This window comes from Falco rusticolus, chromosome 17 (genome assembly GCF_015220075.1).
Source record: "Falco rusticolus isolate bFalRus1 chromosome 17, bFalRus1.pri, whole genome shotgun sequence".
Lineage (NCBI taxonomy): Eukaryota > Metazoa > Chordata > Aves > Falconiformes > Falconidae > Falco > Falco rusticolus.
This window is the reverse complement of record NC_051203.1, coordinates 4404032-4420822: the sequence shown is the minus strand read 5'-3', so window position 1 is coordinate 4420822 and position 16791 is coordinate 4404032. Positions and strand designations below refer to the sequence as shown.

The 16791-nt window shown below is 52.7% G+C and overlaps 2 protein-coding genes across 2 annotated transcripts in view; one reads left to right on the top strand and one right to left on the bottom strand.

The window, feature by feature from the left end:
- RBBP5 (RB binding protein 5, histone lysine methyltransferase complex subunit) overlaps positions 1 to 6642 on the top strand; it is a 42798-nt gene extending 36156 nt beyond the window's left edge. Inside the window, exon 14 of the mRNA XM_037410363.1 lies at positions 4842 to 6642. Within this exon, the coding sequence (XP_037266260.1) occupies positions 4842 to 4849 (8 nt within the window). The 3' untranslated portion in view covers positions 4850 to 6642. The remainder of the gene's footprint in view (positions 1 to 4841) is intronic.
- The window catches only part of CNTN2 (contactin 2), a 34022-nt gene that overhangs the window by 12059 nt on the left and 5172 nt on the right, over positions 1 to 16791 (bottom strand). Inside the window, exons 2-10 of the mRNA XM_037410342.1 lie at positions 9255 to 9375; positions 4632 to 4776; positions 4179 to 4354; positions 3757 to 3852; positions 3224 to 3433; positions 2537 to 2636; positions 2098 to 2273; positions 1262 to 1398; positions 594 to 723 (exon numbers count right to left, since the gene is read on the bottom strand). Coding sequence (XP_037266239.1) covers positions 594 to 723; positions 1262 to 1398; positions 2098 to 2273; positions 2537 to 2636; positions 3224 to 3433; positions 3757 to 3852; positions 4179 to 4354; positions 4632 to 4776; positions 9255 to 9309 — 1225 coding nt within the window. The 5' untranslated portion in view covers positions 9310 to 9375. The remainder of the gene's footprint in view (positions 1 to 593; positions 724 to 1261; positions 1399 to 2097; positions 2274 to 2536; positions 2637 to 3223; positions 3434 to 3756; positions 3853 to 4178; positions 4355 to 4631; positions 4777 to 9254; positions 9376 to 16791) is intronic.

The window sequence follows — 16791 nt, the reverse complement described above, 5'->3', positions numbered from 1 at the left end:
TCTTCAATGTCCTGACCAAAGTCACCAATGCAGACATCCAGCTTGCCTAAAACTCCTTCTGGAATTGCAAAGAAAGAATTGGGTTTTATCTGTTGCCCTCATGCGTTGCAGTGTTGAACAGTTGATGCTTAGGTCTGTTAATTTATCTCTGGCATCTACTGACCGTGAGGAGACAAGATTTTAGACTAATGTGGAACAAGTTTGGCATCGGTCCAGTTCCAGTCACCATCCATCAAAGCGGGCTGAATGGATACTGAAATAATTTTTTTTTAATTTTTTTGACCTCTTTCCTCCAAAAAGAGGAAGGCTGTGTAGTGGAAGAGAGCTTGTGGTGCTGCTGTCTGTCCTGTACACTTTCTGTAGCTAAACAGATGTCCTTGTTCTCTTTCAGCATTACTGAATTTACACAAGATTTCAATTTTAAAGGGTTGTAGAGTGTCTTGTTGAACCAGCAACTATATTTCAATGGTGAATGAAGCAGTTTTTGTCTGCTCTTATCTTACTCTGAGATTGCAAGCGTAGGATATTAGGAAGAGAACTAAAATGCTTCAGTGTCCCATTGAAACCCAGAGCACTGGGAAATGAGAAATTACCTTGCACTGTTAATTCAGCACTTGCATATACTGTGCCATGCTTGTTCTCAGCCACACACTGATACATGCCAGAGTCCTCCAGGACTAGCTTGGAAAATCTCAGCTCTCCACCGCTCACTTCGATGCGGTTCTGTGCAAACAAGAGGATGAACCCATTAGGTGAGAAAAACAACAATGGAACTCAATCCTGGTGCCTTCAGGGTTGAGTTTCATTACAGACCCTTAGGCCAGTTTGAAGCCAGCCTGGTTTTCCATGGGAGAAAAGACAGGACATTTTATTTTAGGTCTGTCCAATCGGTACCCCACATCACTGCGCTCTGTTTGCTGAGACTTCTGAGTGCCTGAGCAGCAACGTGCAGGTCATACAAAGACAGGTACAAGGTGTTATTTTCCGCCCTGATAACTGGCTGTGAGTTCCTGTAGTTGCATGAAGCAATGGCTGGGATGGCAGTGACGGGAGAAGGAACTTGCTGCGGGTAAGGACTGTGGCATTGCTTTGCAGCCTCATGGGGGGCACATGGAATAGGGATGCGGGGTGATAAAACGGGGTTGAGATGCATTTGCAGCGAGGCAGGAGAGGGTCTAAGTCTGGAGTAGCAGGTTCAGTACTGCGAGTTCTGGTGTGCACTGGCTGCGCTGCCCTCGCTGCCAGCCCTGTGCGGTGGTACCTGGGAGGTCAGCGGCTGCCCGTCCCGAAGCCATCGCACCGCGGGTCTGGGTTTGCCGGCAGCCGCGCAGCTCCAGCGCAGGTCGGACCCGATGTCGGCTTCTGTGTCTGTGATCACCTTCAGCCACTCCGGCTGAGCTGCAAAGGAGCAAGAGAGGTGGCAGAGCCAAGATGATCAGATGAGAGGTTTGTTGTGCCAGGCAGGCAGAAGGATGCTCATTGTGTCATCTCTGCTGGCAGATTTATTTATCACAGCGTGTTTCACCATAGTAACAGCCTTTGCCTTTTGTGCAGCCATGCAAGGCTGAGTCCTCGAAGGGTCTGGCTGCAGCTGTGCATGTGGACTGCACAAAATTATGGCAGAATCCAGATTTGAGGAAGAGCCTTACGGTTTCTTTTCTTAAGAGTAATGCAGTCAATTTTGAACTTCAGGAGACTGGATTCAGGCTAAGATAACCAGGTTAAGTTTTGTAACTTGACTAGATCTATTAACAGCTCCAAGCATTACCCCTTGTGGAAGCACTCCAGGCTTGGAGAGGACCTTGGTTGAGAGCCAAGTTTGATTTTTACTGCTATGATTCCTTCCCTGGTTACCTTATTTTACTAGAGTTATTTTAGAGCAAGTTAAGAGATCTCTCTCTACTTGCTAGAGCCTAAATGTATCCACCAAGGAAAGGTATCAGTAATCTCTGCAGGTCTTTGTTAGGGCTTTGCAACAGGTTTAATTAGGGCTGGTACAAGGCAGGATCAGAGGTGGTAATTTTACTCCCAGAGGCTCAGTCTGTTGCCTGGGGCATCTTGCTGTGCTCTGGAAAGGCACATGTTTAAATGTGTTACCTTGAATGATGATGCGGCCCTGGTAGGTGTCTCTCCCTTTGATGTTTTCAGCCTCACACTCGTAAGTGCCTTCATCCTCAAAGCCAACATCCTGGATCTGCAAGAGGGGCTCACTGCCGATCCACTTGGAGGACTGTGAGCCGTCCAGCTTCCTCCACTTTATTCGAGGAACAGGGCTATGTAAAAGTAAACCTGGTGAAGGCCAGCTCTCCGGTACCCCGTGCCGCCTTACAGCTCAGTGTAACTCAGTCCCCGTTTGGCCACCCAGGTCCCATCCCAGCTGGGCTTTGGCCAGTAGGACAGATGGCTTTAGCCAATTCCTCCCTCTTCCCCCTCCATCTCTGGTCTACAGCAGACCAGAAGAGAGGGGTTGTGGAAGTTACAGGTTCTGCAATACCCTCCCCGTCCTGAGCCTGAGCGATACAGACGCTGCACTCACTTTCCAAAGGCAAAACACTCCAAAGTCACCATCTGCCCAGCCAGAGCGTAGGTGTCTGCAGGAAACCTGGCTTTTATGCTGGGTGCATACTGCCTGGCATCTGTGAAAAGGAAAGCACTGTTGGGGAGTTCTGGATGACTTTAAAGTGGCACACGTGAGGTCTTAAAGGGCAAAGGTACCTGCAAGGTTATGCTACTTTCCAAAAGCTTTGTGCGTTTGGGTAAGGCAATAGAAGCTAAATTTGATTTCCTTTTTAAAACAGCTCTTACTAAAGTCTCTAGAAATCTCTTTACCACATCTCAGGACTATTTCTTCCTACCTGCTTAACTCCCTTTGCCCAGCCCAAGAAGTATCTGCAGGGGCACCTCTGCAAGGTCACCAGAGGCAGAGGAGAGTGGTTCCAGGGATCTGTGAGCCCACCCAGGCTGCACCTTGTGCCGTGTCTCTTTTACAAACAGAGAAACCCCGCTGATGGGGTTTGTAGCTGCACAAGCAGCGAAGCCTGGAGAGAGGGCTGCTTCCCCCAGGTTCCGGCCAGTTAGTATTTTGGTAAGCTCTTAAGCTCCCCTGAGAAGCTGGTGGGTGATTTGTGCACCGCTGGTGCCCTGTGGAGCCTGAGTGCTTTGTGGTGGCTTGTCTCTTCTGCGTTTTGCCCAGTCTCCCTCCTGATAATGCAAGAGCACTGACCCTCTGCAGCGAGACTGAGCCGGGAGAACTTGCTGAAAACGCTCTTGGTGATGAAGTCGATGTGGCTGGTGGCAAAGCAGGAGTAGTTCCCCAGGTCGGAAGCTTCTGTCTTGGCAATGTAAAGGTTTCCAGTGGTCTGAGAGACGAAACGCCTTCCATCGGCTGGGATGAAATTGGGAAACTCATTCAGGAGCCATCGGTAGGATAAGCCTGGGGGGAAGAGAAAAAGGAACAAACTGCACAAGTTGCCTGTGTCTTCTCGGGTGGGACTAAACCTGGCAGGCTGTCTCCCAGACCAGTCTAAGCTGAAGCTGGTCCTTGGATGGTACTTGTTTTCTCCATGTGCTAAGCCCTACCTCTGTTTTGTTGCTTTACAGAGCCTGAATTTAAAAATTTGCTTCCCTAAAATTCCCAAAGAAAAGCAAAGAGTAATTCACATGTCTGGGAATCGCTTGCTCTGTGGCCTCTCTCTGCCTGGCACCAGCAGCGCCGCTAAGCCCTGCTGGTGGCAATGCTGAAACGCAAACCCCTACCTGGGTAATGGGGAGGGGGGCTGCAGGCAAACATCACTCCCCAGCCTTCTGTAATCTTCACGGGGTCTCGCTCTTCTGCGGAGAATTCCTGCAAAACTGAACATGCAAAGTGAAACCTGTCCATGGGCAAAGAAAACAGCTGGTGGAAATGCTATGTTTTATCTCTCCCTCCATAGACTTGTCTTTTCAGTAGTCGTACAGAGGGAGATCCAAAAATATTCCTGATTTTCTCTGTAGTGCATCAGATTCCTACTGCCCCTCCATGTTAATGGAAAGCGCCAGGGGATTTCTCCGGGGGATGATGTTGGGTATCATGCACAGGAGAGCTTCTCTCCAACTGTTATTCATGCGAGCAGAGGGGCTTAGTTTACCCCCAGCGTAACTGTAGCTGCGTTTTATTGACCTTGTGGAGACAAACTTACAGCCAAAGCGGAGGGAAGCTTCCCTGCTGACCACCGTGCCCCTGGAATTAGATGCCACGCATTGGTAGGAGCCAGCATCCTTGGCTTTCACGGGGTTGCTTATCACTAGGTCGCCTGCAACCAGCCTGTAACGGGAATCTGGCTCCATCTTTATCTCTGTGCCATTCATCTTCCACCTGCCAAGAGCAAGTGTAAAGAGTGAGGGGGGTAAATATTCATCGCAGCACTCGTGGTGCCTCGTGGGAGGCTGTGCTTGCTTGTTTTTTCCAGCTGTGCTGTGTTGGGATTTGAGTCAGATTTATATCTGTGACCTGGGAGGGACGGCGCATCATGTGTGGATGAGGAGGCCGATTCCTACATTAGTGATTTTCTTTATATCAATGTGGAGAACAGAAGGCAAAATTCTTGGCGGTTGCATTCCAGCCCCGGTACAGAGAGAGCAGGGGAGCTCACCTGTAGGTCGCAGGGGGACTGGCTCTTGCTCGGCAAGCCAGCGTGACTTTTTCTTCTGCTGAGCCTTCAGGGAAGAGGGTGTGCACAGGCTGCTCCTCAAACACCGGCCCGTAGTTCCTCGTGCTACTCTGGGCTTGGCACCAAACTGCAAGAGAGGGGAAAAAACCTGCTCAGCTCAATTTAGTTTTTTCTAAAAATTCTCATTTTTAGTTTTGTAGGGTGTCCCTGGCAGCATCACAACTGCATCTGGACTAAAAGAAGGAACAACTTGAAAATCACAACCCATCTGTTACCGCAGCGCAGCCCCAGCCGTGGCTGCGGGTATATAGCTTGCATTTCCCACCGAGCATCTCACACCATCCCTGCTGTGCCAGAGGGACCAGACATGCTTCAAGACATGCTGATGAAGGAGTACTGCCACACGCCTCTTGGAAAACCGTGCACAGACTGGAGCTGGGAACCACTGGTTGCCCTCCTTGTCCCTGGCAGTTAGAACGTGCTGGTTCCTCTGCCTGTACAAACTTCAGCTGGTCGGTTCCTCCCAAGTCATCTCCAGGACGAGGGAGGAGACAGCAGAACCTGGGTCTTCGGAGCTCTGCTGCTGCCTCCCTGCAGCCACCTGGCAGATCCCCTCCATCCCTGCATCTGCAACATCTGCAACATTGGCAACTCAAACCTGCTGCTTGCTGGTTGCCCACCAGCGCTGTGCAGGTATCGGTTCTGCTGTTCAACTCATGGGATGAACTTGAAGCTTCCTTTGTCGTGTGTAGACACGGGTTTGGTTCTGATCTTGCCGTCACGGGTATGGCTCAGCCATCGGCACATGAGGAAGAGAAGAACCTGCCTGCCTTCTCCTACCGTGTCTGGGCCACCCTTTGGCGTGGTGATGCCGTTTCGCTGGAAAATGCCAGCTGTCCGCCGTGACTCCATGTCTCAGAGAAACACTGGCAGACCCCCTTCCACACAGGCTCGATGGAAATGGCAGTGCAAGTAAGAACAAAGCAAAAGCTGCCTGGAAATCTCCTCGCTGCAGAAGCGGCTAGTGGGCTAACGGTCACCAACAAGCCTGTCCTCTCCCTGGCTCCCTGAGAAGTGCCTGTCCCGTAGCAGGGATGGAGCTTCCTCAAGGCAGCCTGCTCCCAGCACAGTCCCCTCTGCCTCTGCAGCGATAAGCCTCGAGATGCTTAGCTAGCCCCAGGATCCTTCCATGCTTTGTAATTGAATTAATAACTGTCTTAAAACTGCCATGCCAACCAGCAATCTGTTTCCTTCCCTACAGTACACAGCATGGTCACTAGTTAAATTAAGCGACTCCAGTAAGTGTGATGTTTTATGCAAGAGTAACTTCCAGCAGGGAATGGCCAGCTCAGCTCTCCTGGGCTGGGGGGAAGCAGCCCTTTACCTGTAGCTCCTGGGGTTCGTCTCATGTTCCGGCTGCTCTTGCATGCAGAGATGAGGCTGAGATGGGAGAGGGGCTCCACTAATTGGCTCTGTGGCTTCGGAGCAGCTGTCGGCTGCTCCCTGTGTCCGAGCACCAGCCAATTACCCCGACCATCAGCTCCCTCAGCCGGGATGTGCTGCTGCGAGGGAGCCGCATGCGGGCAGGAGCCTGATGGTCCCTGGTGTCACACAGGGCAGAGGCACCGTAGCCCGTGTCTAATACTTTGGAATGAGAGAGAAGCAGCGTTTTGCGGGTTGTATTCCCTCCCAATCAGCGCAGGTGCCTTTTTCCTTTAGTTAGATTCACAAAGGAAAAGCTTGTGTAAGCTGGAAATTTTCCCTCAGTTGGGTCAGCAACGGCTGTGCTGAGCAAATCGCAGCTGGAAATAACTGTGCTGACCAGCAGGTAAAATTATCGTGAATTAATAAGAAAATAGTGTATTCATTGTGTTCCGATAGATGGTGGTGAATGGATTAAGGTTTAACAGCTTTACATTCTGAGATTAATAGGTAGCATATGGTAAATAATTTCTATTTATTTAACAAATAAAATATATATTATTAACACTTACAGGCATTCCTTCTCTCACGATATGCTCTTTCCCAATCAAGCCAAATTACGCTAATCATCCCTTCTGATTCCACCCAGAGGCTGCACCCCGTTGCTGTCTGCTGCTGTCCCTTTTTCTCTGCTGGAGTTACGGGCTACAACTGCCAGGCAGTGATTTTCTCAAATGTAATCAATGCCAGAAGCTCAGATAAGTTTTTGTTTAGAGGTCCAAGGTGGCTGGTTGGTGTCGGGGGTGAAACGCCTGGATCTTACTCATTAGGCAAAACAACGGTTAGATTAAAGTAGTTAAACAATTACAAGACCAGGATATGGTTGGAACTAGGAACTGAGAGCTAAGCAGAATGGTAAATCTCGGTACCTCCGAGCCTGATCATCTGGGCTACTTCTCTCACGCCAGAACTCTCATTTTGGGTGTTACCAGAAGAGGTACGTTCCTCGGGCTCTGTCACTTGGATGGTGGGGAGAAGACAACCACAAAATAAAGGTCTTCAAGCCTGGAAGCTGAATTTGCAAGAAGCACAGTGACATGCTCAGAATTGGGCATGCCTTATGCAGCCCTACTTTCTGTGTTAAAATCCAGCCAGGAGAGCAGAAATTATGGTAGATACGCCTCTTGAGAACAACATTCATTATTAGGAAGAATAAATATTAACACCAAAATAAATAGGAATAGATGAAAGTGGAACACCTGAAAATTAAAATTTGGGAAAACAGCTGCAAAAACACTTGAAGCTTTCACGTAGTGCTCCAAGAGTGGCTTGTGCTACTGTTTGGGAGAGAAAATACTATACCCTGAAATACATCATCAAGGGCATAGTAATCTCTGCATATAAAAGAATCCCAAACTTTATACCAGGTATTGCTGGAAGAGACAAAACTCAAACCTTATCTCCTTTGCCACTGCAGTGAGCAGGGAGGGGACTGCCAGTGCCTCCCTTGTGCAGTGCCCTGGCCCATTTCTGGCAGGTTTTATGTTCTTATTAGTATTTGGAATATGTTGAAAGTCAGACCTGGAAAGCCCGGGTGTCCAGGAGGCTGAATGCTTTCCCTTTGTGCTAGCTTTGGAGACCTGGAAATGATAAATGTCTCAGTTGAACGTTTTCCAAGATGTATTCCAGTTTATGAGGACGTCAGCAGCAATCCTTTTATTGAGCACAGGCAGCTCCGGAGCACTGACCACAGCCTGGAGCCTTGGCACATGCGGGAGCTGGGCAATTAATTGGTTTTATAGGAAATCTGCGCGTGCACACACACACACACACACACACACATGCACAAAATCAAAGTGGTTATTTTTAAAAAGCAGCTCTCTGAGGAACAGGGGGTTATTTTTAACGAGAAGCTTTCTGAGGAACAAAGGGACAGTGCTTTGGCTGGCCTTAGATTTCAAGATTTTCTGTGCCTTTTACTGAATGAAGAAAGGCCAGAGAGATTTTTAGACTTTCACGACAGCCTTATTCGTTAGAGAGTCATCTCTGTGCACTTCATAAGCTTTAAACCCTTAAATACTGCTGGGAAGTCATCCTTTCGGCGATACGGCCGAGGGAGGGGTGACATTGCCGACCCAGCTTCCCAGGGCTGGAGCTGACAGCCCAGACCTGGAGGCTTTGGATCTTCACCTGCTCTGGAGTGTTTCCTTGAACCTGATCTCTAGCTGGAGTCTTTTTGTCCCTGGTCCCTTGCTGGTGTTCCCCAGGAGCATTTCTCTGTGTCCCAGCTGGCTCCTGAGATCCATTGCATCATCAGCCAAGGGTCAAAAGAAAATAACCCTCAGAGACTTTACAGGGAATCATTTTTTGTGGACCCAGCTTGGATGGGGAGCAAGTTGCATGAACTCAGGTGGTTAATGGGAGAGCCCAACTCCATCTTGCTGCCTCTACCAGATTTGGGTCAGACCAATTTCCAAACAGGCTAATTGCCTCCCAATCTAGGGCAGCCACCCCTCCCTCTGCCTCCTCGGGGATCCAGAGAACATTAAAAGGTAATTAGATATTTATAAGGACAGGCGAGCAGTCTCTGCCTGGGATGATGAATTAGCTTGAAGACATTATCTAATTCTCAGTTGTCTGAAATGAAATGTCTCCCTGCTGAAAAGGGACCTTCGGAGTGCAGCCTGAGATTCCCTGAGATCCAGAAATGGTCCCCAATGGATGGGGGAATCTTTGCAGTCAGGGTATGGCCGAAGAGGCATCCCTAGAAAAAACAGGAGGTGAAGTGGCTTCGCCATGAGCGAGTCCTGCCAGCAGAAGGAAATTTGTCCTTGTGCCGAGGCCAGGACGAGCACAGGCTTTGCCTGAGGTTCTGCATCTCCTGCATTTCACCTAAACAGCAGTTTAGAAAGGGGGAGACATGTGTCAAGCATTCCTGTCCTCTTTCTTGAGCGGTACAAAGGGAAGCTGAGTGTGGCACAGACACGTCTCCTGGCTGCATGAACCGCTGGGGAGGGTCAGGCTTTGGCGTCGGTGCAGCCGCGGAGCACGGAGAGGCGTGTGCCGGGCAGGCAGCACAGCACGCGTGTTGCATCCCCCGGGTGATGTCCCGCTTGATGTCTGCCAGCCCATCTCACCTCTCATGGAAACCTGCAGCCCAGAGAGGCAAGGGGCTGCTCTTACCCAGAAAGGTGACGACAGCTAGGGATGTGCGGACAAATCCAGTGGCGTGTCCCATCCTGCACCTCCGGCTGGGTTACAGCCTCCGCGGCTGAGCCTCTATGGGTGAGCGGGGACAGCAGCCCTGCGAGAGACAGAGAGGGGCGTCAGCTGCAGCGGTGCTGTGCCTCTGTCCGAGGGTCCAGCACCCGGCTGCACAGCCCCCCGGCAGCGTTGCTGTGCCTCTGTCCGAGGGTCCAGCACCCGGCTGCACAGCCCCGCTGGCCTCGGGCCCAGGGTGACGGTCACTCGGGAGCAAACATCCAGCTGCCTGGAGAGGAACGCAGGGGTCTGAAGGAGCTTTTTTTCTTTCTGACATGACAGATCTGGTTGGGAAATCGGTCCTCCTCCCAGCCTATCTGCTATTCTTCCTCCCTCCTCCAAAAGGAATGCTTCCTTCCTAGCGTTTTTTAGTAAAAAATGCAAAGTCAGAAGCACACAGGATATTGGTAGGGGAGGAGCAGGAGGAAATGATTTGTTCTTGTTATTCTGTGAAAAAGGCATCTTTAATTGAAGCTTTTCAGGCGGGGAGTGACTGCTTTTGGGGACTGTGCCAGCCCCGAGTCTCTTGTTCTGGAGAGGCTGGGGGGACCCAGCTGGTTACTGTGCGCTGCACCCCAGCTTGCAGAGCTTCGTGCAAGTGCCTTCACCCTTGCAGGCGGAGGGGAAAGTGAGTGCACAAAGTGGCTGCACAGGGCTGGGGCGTTCTTGCTTTTTTTCTAAGTTTAATGCATTTGAATAGTTAATAAATGACGGAGTGCCAAGGCATTTCCTGATGCCATGAGACACATTATTAGGTGGAGCAGTGATTTCTAGTCCCCTCTGCAGACTCCCGTCTTCCAAGATCTTTCAAAAAGCAAAAATCCCCAACAAAACACCGAGCTGTTTGTGCAGACTGTGGTCCCTGCGCTCTCCCAGCTAAACCCACCGTGGGACCAGCTTCAGCACACGCAGCTCTTTCTGTGTAACTCCAGCAGGGATGTTGGGCTGGTTTGGTTTTTTTTCTCCCTCTTTGTTAAAATACACTTTTGAAATAATGCATCAAGGAGCCCCACAGCCCTGCAGGGCCTCCTGTTCCCCGGTGCCCTCCCAAACACCCCCCGGTGAGTTGCTGCTGGAGGCGCTGCCAAGAGCCGGGCTGCTCGTGGGCTGCGAGTGCTGCTTATCCCTCTGCTCCAGCTGGTGCTGCTTCCACTCCTCTCCCTGTCCATCTGTCTGCCCGAGCAGGCAGTACTGCTCCTAAGCTCCTTCGAGCAGGGATTAGCTTTCTGTCCCATGGGATGCAGCCCCTGTACGTTGCATCTTTAAAAAATCCAGTGCTCCGCTCATTAATAGCAGCCCTGGAAATGCACCTGAGCAAACAGCGATAGCCCCGTGTTTGCTCCGTGTCCTGCCTCCGGGGACCCTGGCTGGGTGGAAAAGCCACCTGGCCTCTTTGTGTCCTCACCCAAAAGAGAAGATTTTGCTACCACGCTTAGAAGAGACCCCATCCCAAATCCTCCTCAATTTTTATCTTGCTTGGGTTGGAGGGCTGGATCCCAGCCTCCCGGTCCAGTGCTGAGAGCGGAGCTGCCTGCCCTTCGCTCACTCACACACTGCTTAAATATTTTTATATATATAGTCCCCTAAATAAGGCTGGTGCTTAATTGCATGGCGTGGCCAGGGGAGGAGGGACCCCTGCTACAGATGGACGATCCAGGGAGGGAGCGGAGAGAGGCGTCAGACGCACTGACATGAAAGCTGCTCCACGCAGTTTGTTCCAGCAACCCTGAAGTGAGTCAGTCACATGAAATCACTTGATGTCAACGAGAATCATGCCCCAAATGGTGTCCTGAACCCACGGCCTTTCAGCGAACACTGCCTCATTGTTCCCCTGCCTTCACCCTCTGCTTGCTTCTCTCTCATGTGTCTTGTGCTCACGTCGTAAGCACTTCGGGACAAGGACCAGCTTTTAGCTCGATCTGTTTTGCAGGCAGCGCTGGGATGTGGGCTTGCAGGCAATGCCAGCGCTGCACTAATTAATAAGTTGACTTCTCCAATTCTCTGCTGTTGGGTTCCTTCACCAGCACCTTCCAGTGCCCAGGGTTTGTGGAAGGCGGTGAGCATCGAAGCTGTCCCTACACCCAGCGGCAGCAAGTCTTGCTCTGTCACGGCCAGCCCCGGTTTTGGAGGCTGAGTCCCCTGCCTGCGCCCCGGGAACTGCCCACGAAGGCACTGCCCGGCTGCAGCTTTGCTTTCTTCTGTTCGTTCTTACTCTCAGTTTTGAAACAAGTAGGAAAGAGTGTGGGAAAGCTAGATTTTGCCATTTTTAACAATAGCAGGCAATGAGGAGGTCGGGGAGTGCGGCATTGGCCATCCTCCCTCCTGGGAGGCTGGAGGCTCCTCCAGGCTGCTCCTGCCCCTCGGGCACCTTTCTGGGTGTATCAGCACTTTACACTTTCTGCTGTGTGAAATGGAGATGCTGCATTTGAGCTAGAGCAAATTGCCTCCTGCCTCCCCTGGGTGCTTTCGCCTAACCAAGCAGTGGTCCCGAGGGCTGAGCTGGGATCTGCACGGGAGGGTGAGCTGCGATGCCCTTCTGTGGGAATGCTGCTACCAGGGTCCCCCTTCAGCTACCTCCCCTGCGGCCGAGCAAAGCTGGTATCTTGTAAATATTAAGCTGATTTAAATTATTTAATTAGTTTTCAATTCATGATTTATGATCTAAACTACAGCTTTGATCCCCAGTTCCGCTGCTGGCTGCGGCTCCGCGGCTTCCCTCTTTGCACCTCAACCTCCCCATCCACTCTAACCCCTCATGTTCACATCGTCTCTTCTCAATCCCTTGTGTCCGTCCCTCCATGTCTCCAGAATCCTTCCCACGCACACAGATGTGTGTTTGCTCCTGAAATACTCGGGGCCCTTTCTGGAGGCGAGAAAGGCTTGGCGAGAAAGGCGCTGCGGCTTGGCAGGCTGAGGTGGGGTGTGGGGAGGCTCTTGCGGGGGGGGAGGACGGGGAGATGCTGCTGCTTTGCCCTTTTGAATCCAGCTTTAACTCCTTTGTAAAAAATCAGGAATGTGATAATGAGGGACAACTCCAGGTACAGCCCGCTTCAAACGAACACGTGAGAGGGTAATTTCGATGAGTGCTGACGCTGTTTGCAATTAGAGGCTGGATGAAATAATCCTCTCAGATGCTGTTTTGCGGGTTCCTGACTGTCTCATCGCCTGAGTGCTGCGATCAAATTGTGCCTGAGGGTCTGACGCTGCGAGGTCACACCTGGGGCTGCACTGGGACTTGGGGGCATCTGAAAGCCATGACCCTGAGCGGTGGATCCCACATCTGACTCTCAACTTCTCCAAAACACGGGCATGCGCTTTGCAGCTGATGTTTAGCCCTGTTCTCCATCCTTAGTTAGAAGAGGGCCCACGGGGATCTGGTCTTTCCCCCTTTCATAGGGTGTTTTGACAGTCACTCGAGAGCCTTCTGTTGTACTGAAAGGGGATCTGTCATCCCTGCTAATGGATGCTGTCATTAATACTTCCAGTAGCAAGGAGGCATGGGCACACTCGAAAACATGTGCATTAGCCCTTTCCTCTGGAGACCCTGGGACCTGGGATAACGATCCGTTATTGTAGAGGCAAAGAGCTACAGAGAGATTCCGAGTCCTCCTGAGCCTCTGGGAGAGGAGATGCTGCCCGGTCCAGTGCCCGCAGCCCCAGTTCTGACTGTGGAGCAGCAGCAGCATCCTTTGGAGGAGGTGACTCCAGCAGGACTCTGGGCACGGCGGGGCCAGAAATGGCTTTTGGTAGGAGATGGGCTTTAAGAAGAGGTGACATGGCCAGCACAGGCGAAGTGCTGTATATCACCAGAATAAATGAATGTAACTCGGTGTCTCATGGTTAGGTGATGAGATGAGCATTTGTGTGTAAGTGGGGCAGCTCCTGCCGCTGCAGCATTCCCCAGGGAAGGATTGCTCCCGAGGGTGGGCGATGCAGGAATTTGTCCTGTGCTGTGAGTGTCCCTTTTGTTAAGGACCGTCGCTAAGGCTAGAAGGGACATGCTTTTGATGTTTGCTGGATTTTGGCTTGTGAAACCAAGGTTAGGTACATTTTGCCCACCAGAACAGCATGTTTCAAGGAGTTGCAAGTGGTTTTATTGTGATGTAACTGTTCTCTTGTAAAACTGCCTGTGCTGCGGAGAGGACGAGTTAGATGCAGGCTCTGGGTTTGGCCTTTCTTGAGCTTTTTTGGGTTCAGATCTGTTGGTGCCTCCAAGACCTGCAGCAGCTGCTGCTGCAGAAATCCTGGGCCACCCAAAAACCGTCCTAAGCAGTGAAGTCTCCAAGGTCCGAATGAGGACCAGAGGCACCCTCAGAGGGGTTCAGAGCCTCACAGCAGAGTTCAGCCCTCCCTAGGCTCATCAGTCAGCCCGTAACAGACACCAAACCCTGTCTGCAGCTCCTGGGGGAACCCTGCTCCCCGGTGAGGCTCGGGACCCGATGGAGGAGTGCTGCGGGCACCGCTTGCTCAGTTTGGTACCTGTCACCAGCTGCAGCAGAGATGTGTCCCAGAAACACTTCTAGCAATAGCTGGGGGGGTCCTGTGCACCCTTTCTGCTGCCCAGGGGGGTTTGGATCGCTCTTGGCATTTTACAGAAGTCCCACAGGCTCTGCCTCTGGCAGGTAATCGCCTCTGCTGTGCGAGCCGAGGGAGAGGAGCAGCATGAGCTGCACTCCCTGGGGAGGCTCCTGGCCACCAGCTACACCCTGTTGTCCCTGTCCCACCCTGTCACCCTCGCCCATCGCTGTCACCGCTGCAGGGACTGTGCAATGGGCACATTCCCTTGCCCCGGGCTCAGTGCTCCCTGTCTGCACCCCAGCATTGCTCTGAGGAGCCAGGCAGTGGGACAGCGGTAGGGGATGGAGTGGGGACTTGGAGGAGGGCTCTGTCCCTGGCTGTGCTCGCACAGGAGGAGCTGAGGCTGGTGCAGGAGGCTCAGAGCCTCCAGCCCAAGGCTGTGGGAGCAGATGGTGCTCACAGCCCGGCCTCCTTCCCTGCCGGCAGCTCCCTGCTGGGCCATGGCGATGCCACCCGCAGCCAGGGCTGGAGCTGGGGCTCTGCTGTCTGGATGCATTTGTTATTGCCCGATGGGCTGAGGCATTGGCACAAAGTGGGGACACGCTCTGCACGCTGCAGGAGGGCTTTGCTGTGGCCGGGTGAAGGGGACACACGCAGACGGGGACAGGTGGGGTGGATTAAGGCAGGTGTTTTCCGTTGGCTCGTCTGCCTGCCTGGCGTACCTGCCCTTGCTGCTGCTGCTGCTTTTACACCTGGGCCATGCAGGCAGTGGGCAGGGGAGGCATGGTGTCGTGGCTGTGGTCTTCAACAGCCCAGCTCAGGGACAAGGGAGATGGCCCGTGGCAGCGGGTCTGAGCCCTGGGATGGGAGCAGAGCCACCACCGAGCAAGGAGCAGGGGGCTGTGCCAGAGCCCCCCGAGCCGGTGCCTCCGCCCTGGCCCTGTGCCCCAGGTGTGAGCACTTGCAGCCAGCCCTTGTTAGTGTAATTGCAGACACGGGGGGGCTTTGCCCTCCCGGCTCAGCGCAGAGACAGGAGAGTGTGATGGAGAGAGAGGTAAGGGGGGAAAGAAGAGAAGCAAATGTTTAGTTTGGGAGCATTCAAGCACCCAGAGGAGGATGGTGGGGAGCTGTAGGGTGGTGGGACCTGACCAGGAGGGTGTGGGTGCGGGGGTTTCCCCATTAGCGTGGCTGGGGAGGGTGGCCTGAGCTCCCTCGGGGCTGGGGTGGCTGCGTGCTGGCACTGTGAGCTTGCTCTTGTTCTTTGTGCAGTCTGCAGCCCTGGCTGGTTTGTGCTGCTGCATTGTGAGACTGTTGGCAGCTCCCACTTTGGGGTGCTCTGCCCCAGCTGTGGTCTTAGCTCCCAGCACAGCCTTTGTGTCCCTGTCGCCTCCCTGGCAAGAGCCCCCAGCACCCTGCCCGCCCCAGGAGCTGTACAATACACTGGGCTTCTAGAAAAGAAGTCAAGCAGCAAAATGCCAACCTAGGGGCAGCGCACCGTGCAAACGTGCTTTGCTTGCTGCTGGAAGCAAAGTTCGTTGTGTTTGCTGGGGTACCCCCAGAACTTAGGGGTGGGATTTTATTTGGGGTTTGGTTTGGTTTTGTTTGGGTCTGGCTCCGGTCCTGCTGCTTTCTGTTGAGTGGGCTCAGTGCTGTGGTCCTGCCTTGTGGGACTAGGCAGGAATGTTGCAGGCTTCCTCGCGGTGCTCTGCAAATCAAGTTACATCTGGAGCAATTCTGAATTGCCATATCCATGGAAACTAATGTGCTTCTCCCTTTGACATGAGCATCCAGAGCGATGCCATTCCCGTTCCCTGTGCAGAGCAGACTTGGTAGGGCTGGAGCCTGTGGTGTGTGCATGGGCCCTAATTAATTTTTTCAGAATGCAGCAGGCGGTAGGATTTGGTGTGTGAAATGGGTGGAAGGGCAGAGTCCCGTGTGTGTCCAGCGGTGCCTAAACCACCCGTGGCGGTGCAGCCTGCAGGGGGGAGCCAGGTGGCTGCCACGTGTACATCCCTACCCGTGGGGTACCCACGCGTGGGCTTGTCTGTGTGTGGGGAGGGGGGGTAGCACAGCTCTGGTGAGTGGTCAGTGGTGATTCCAGTGCTGCTGGGAGCGTTTAATACCCCCGGTGCCTGGGTGTGCAGGCAGCCTGGGGAGGAAAGGCTCTGGGCGTCCTTTTCCCAGAGCTGTGAGACCAACTGGGATGGGGATGTGCCAGGATGGGTGCTCTCGCCCTGCACCAGCCCCTTGGCTGTGTCCTATCAATCACTGATTAATTTGATTGTACTAGAGCTGGCTTGGTAAGGATCAATATCTGATCAGTGGCTCCTGCTCTTTCCTCCCAAGGCGAGTGGAGGGGAGCAGCTCAGAGTGGTGGTGGGGGTGTGTGTCTAGGGAGGGAGGGCAGCTGAGATTATCCAGCATCCTGGAAAAGATGGGAGAAAAGTCTCTGTGAGGGGAGGGAAAGCCCTGCCCGTGGGACATGGGGAACTCTGCTGCAGTAAAAGCATCGCTGGCATGACTGGGGAGAGCCCTGTGCTGCCAGGAGGGGACGGAGGCTGCCATGCTCGTATCTTTTGCATCACTTGATGTTGGATGGACCCGTGCTCGAGCCAAGCGCTGGAAGGAGAGCCACGGCTCTCAGGCTGCGCTTCTCCCAGTGGATTATATGGGGTGTTACTGGACATCCGGACACCTGAGAGCAACTCCTGCTTAGGGCAGGGAGCGGTTTAGCTTCACCTGGGGGACAAAATAGGCCTGTCTAGTCCTCCTTGTCCTGGTCAAGGAGCAGGCAGGGTGCTGTGATACAATCCCAGCAGGACAGCTGCATTAAGGCATGGTTTTCAAGCACTCTGTTTTCACTGTGTCTTTTAAGTGCTTTTTCCTAATAATTGGTTGGCGCATTCATGTACATCACGGGTCAGGGCACCTCATTGTAAGA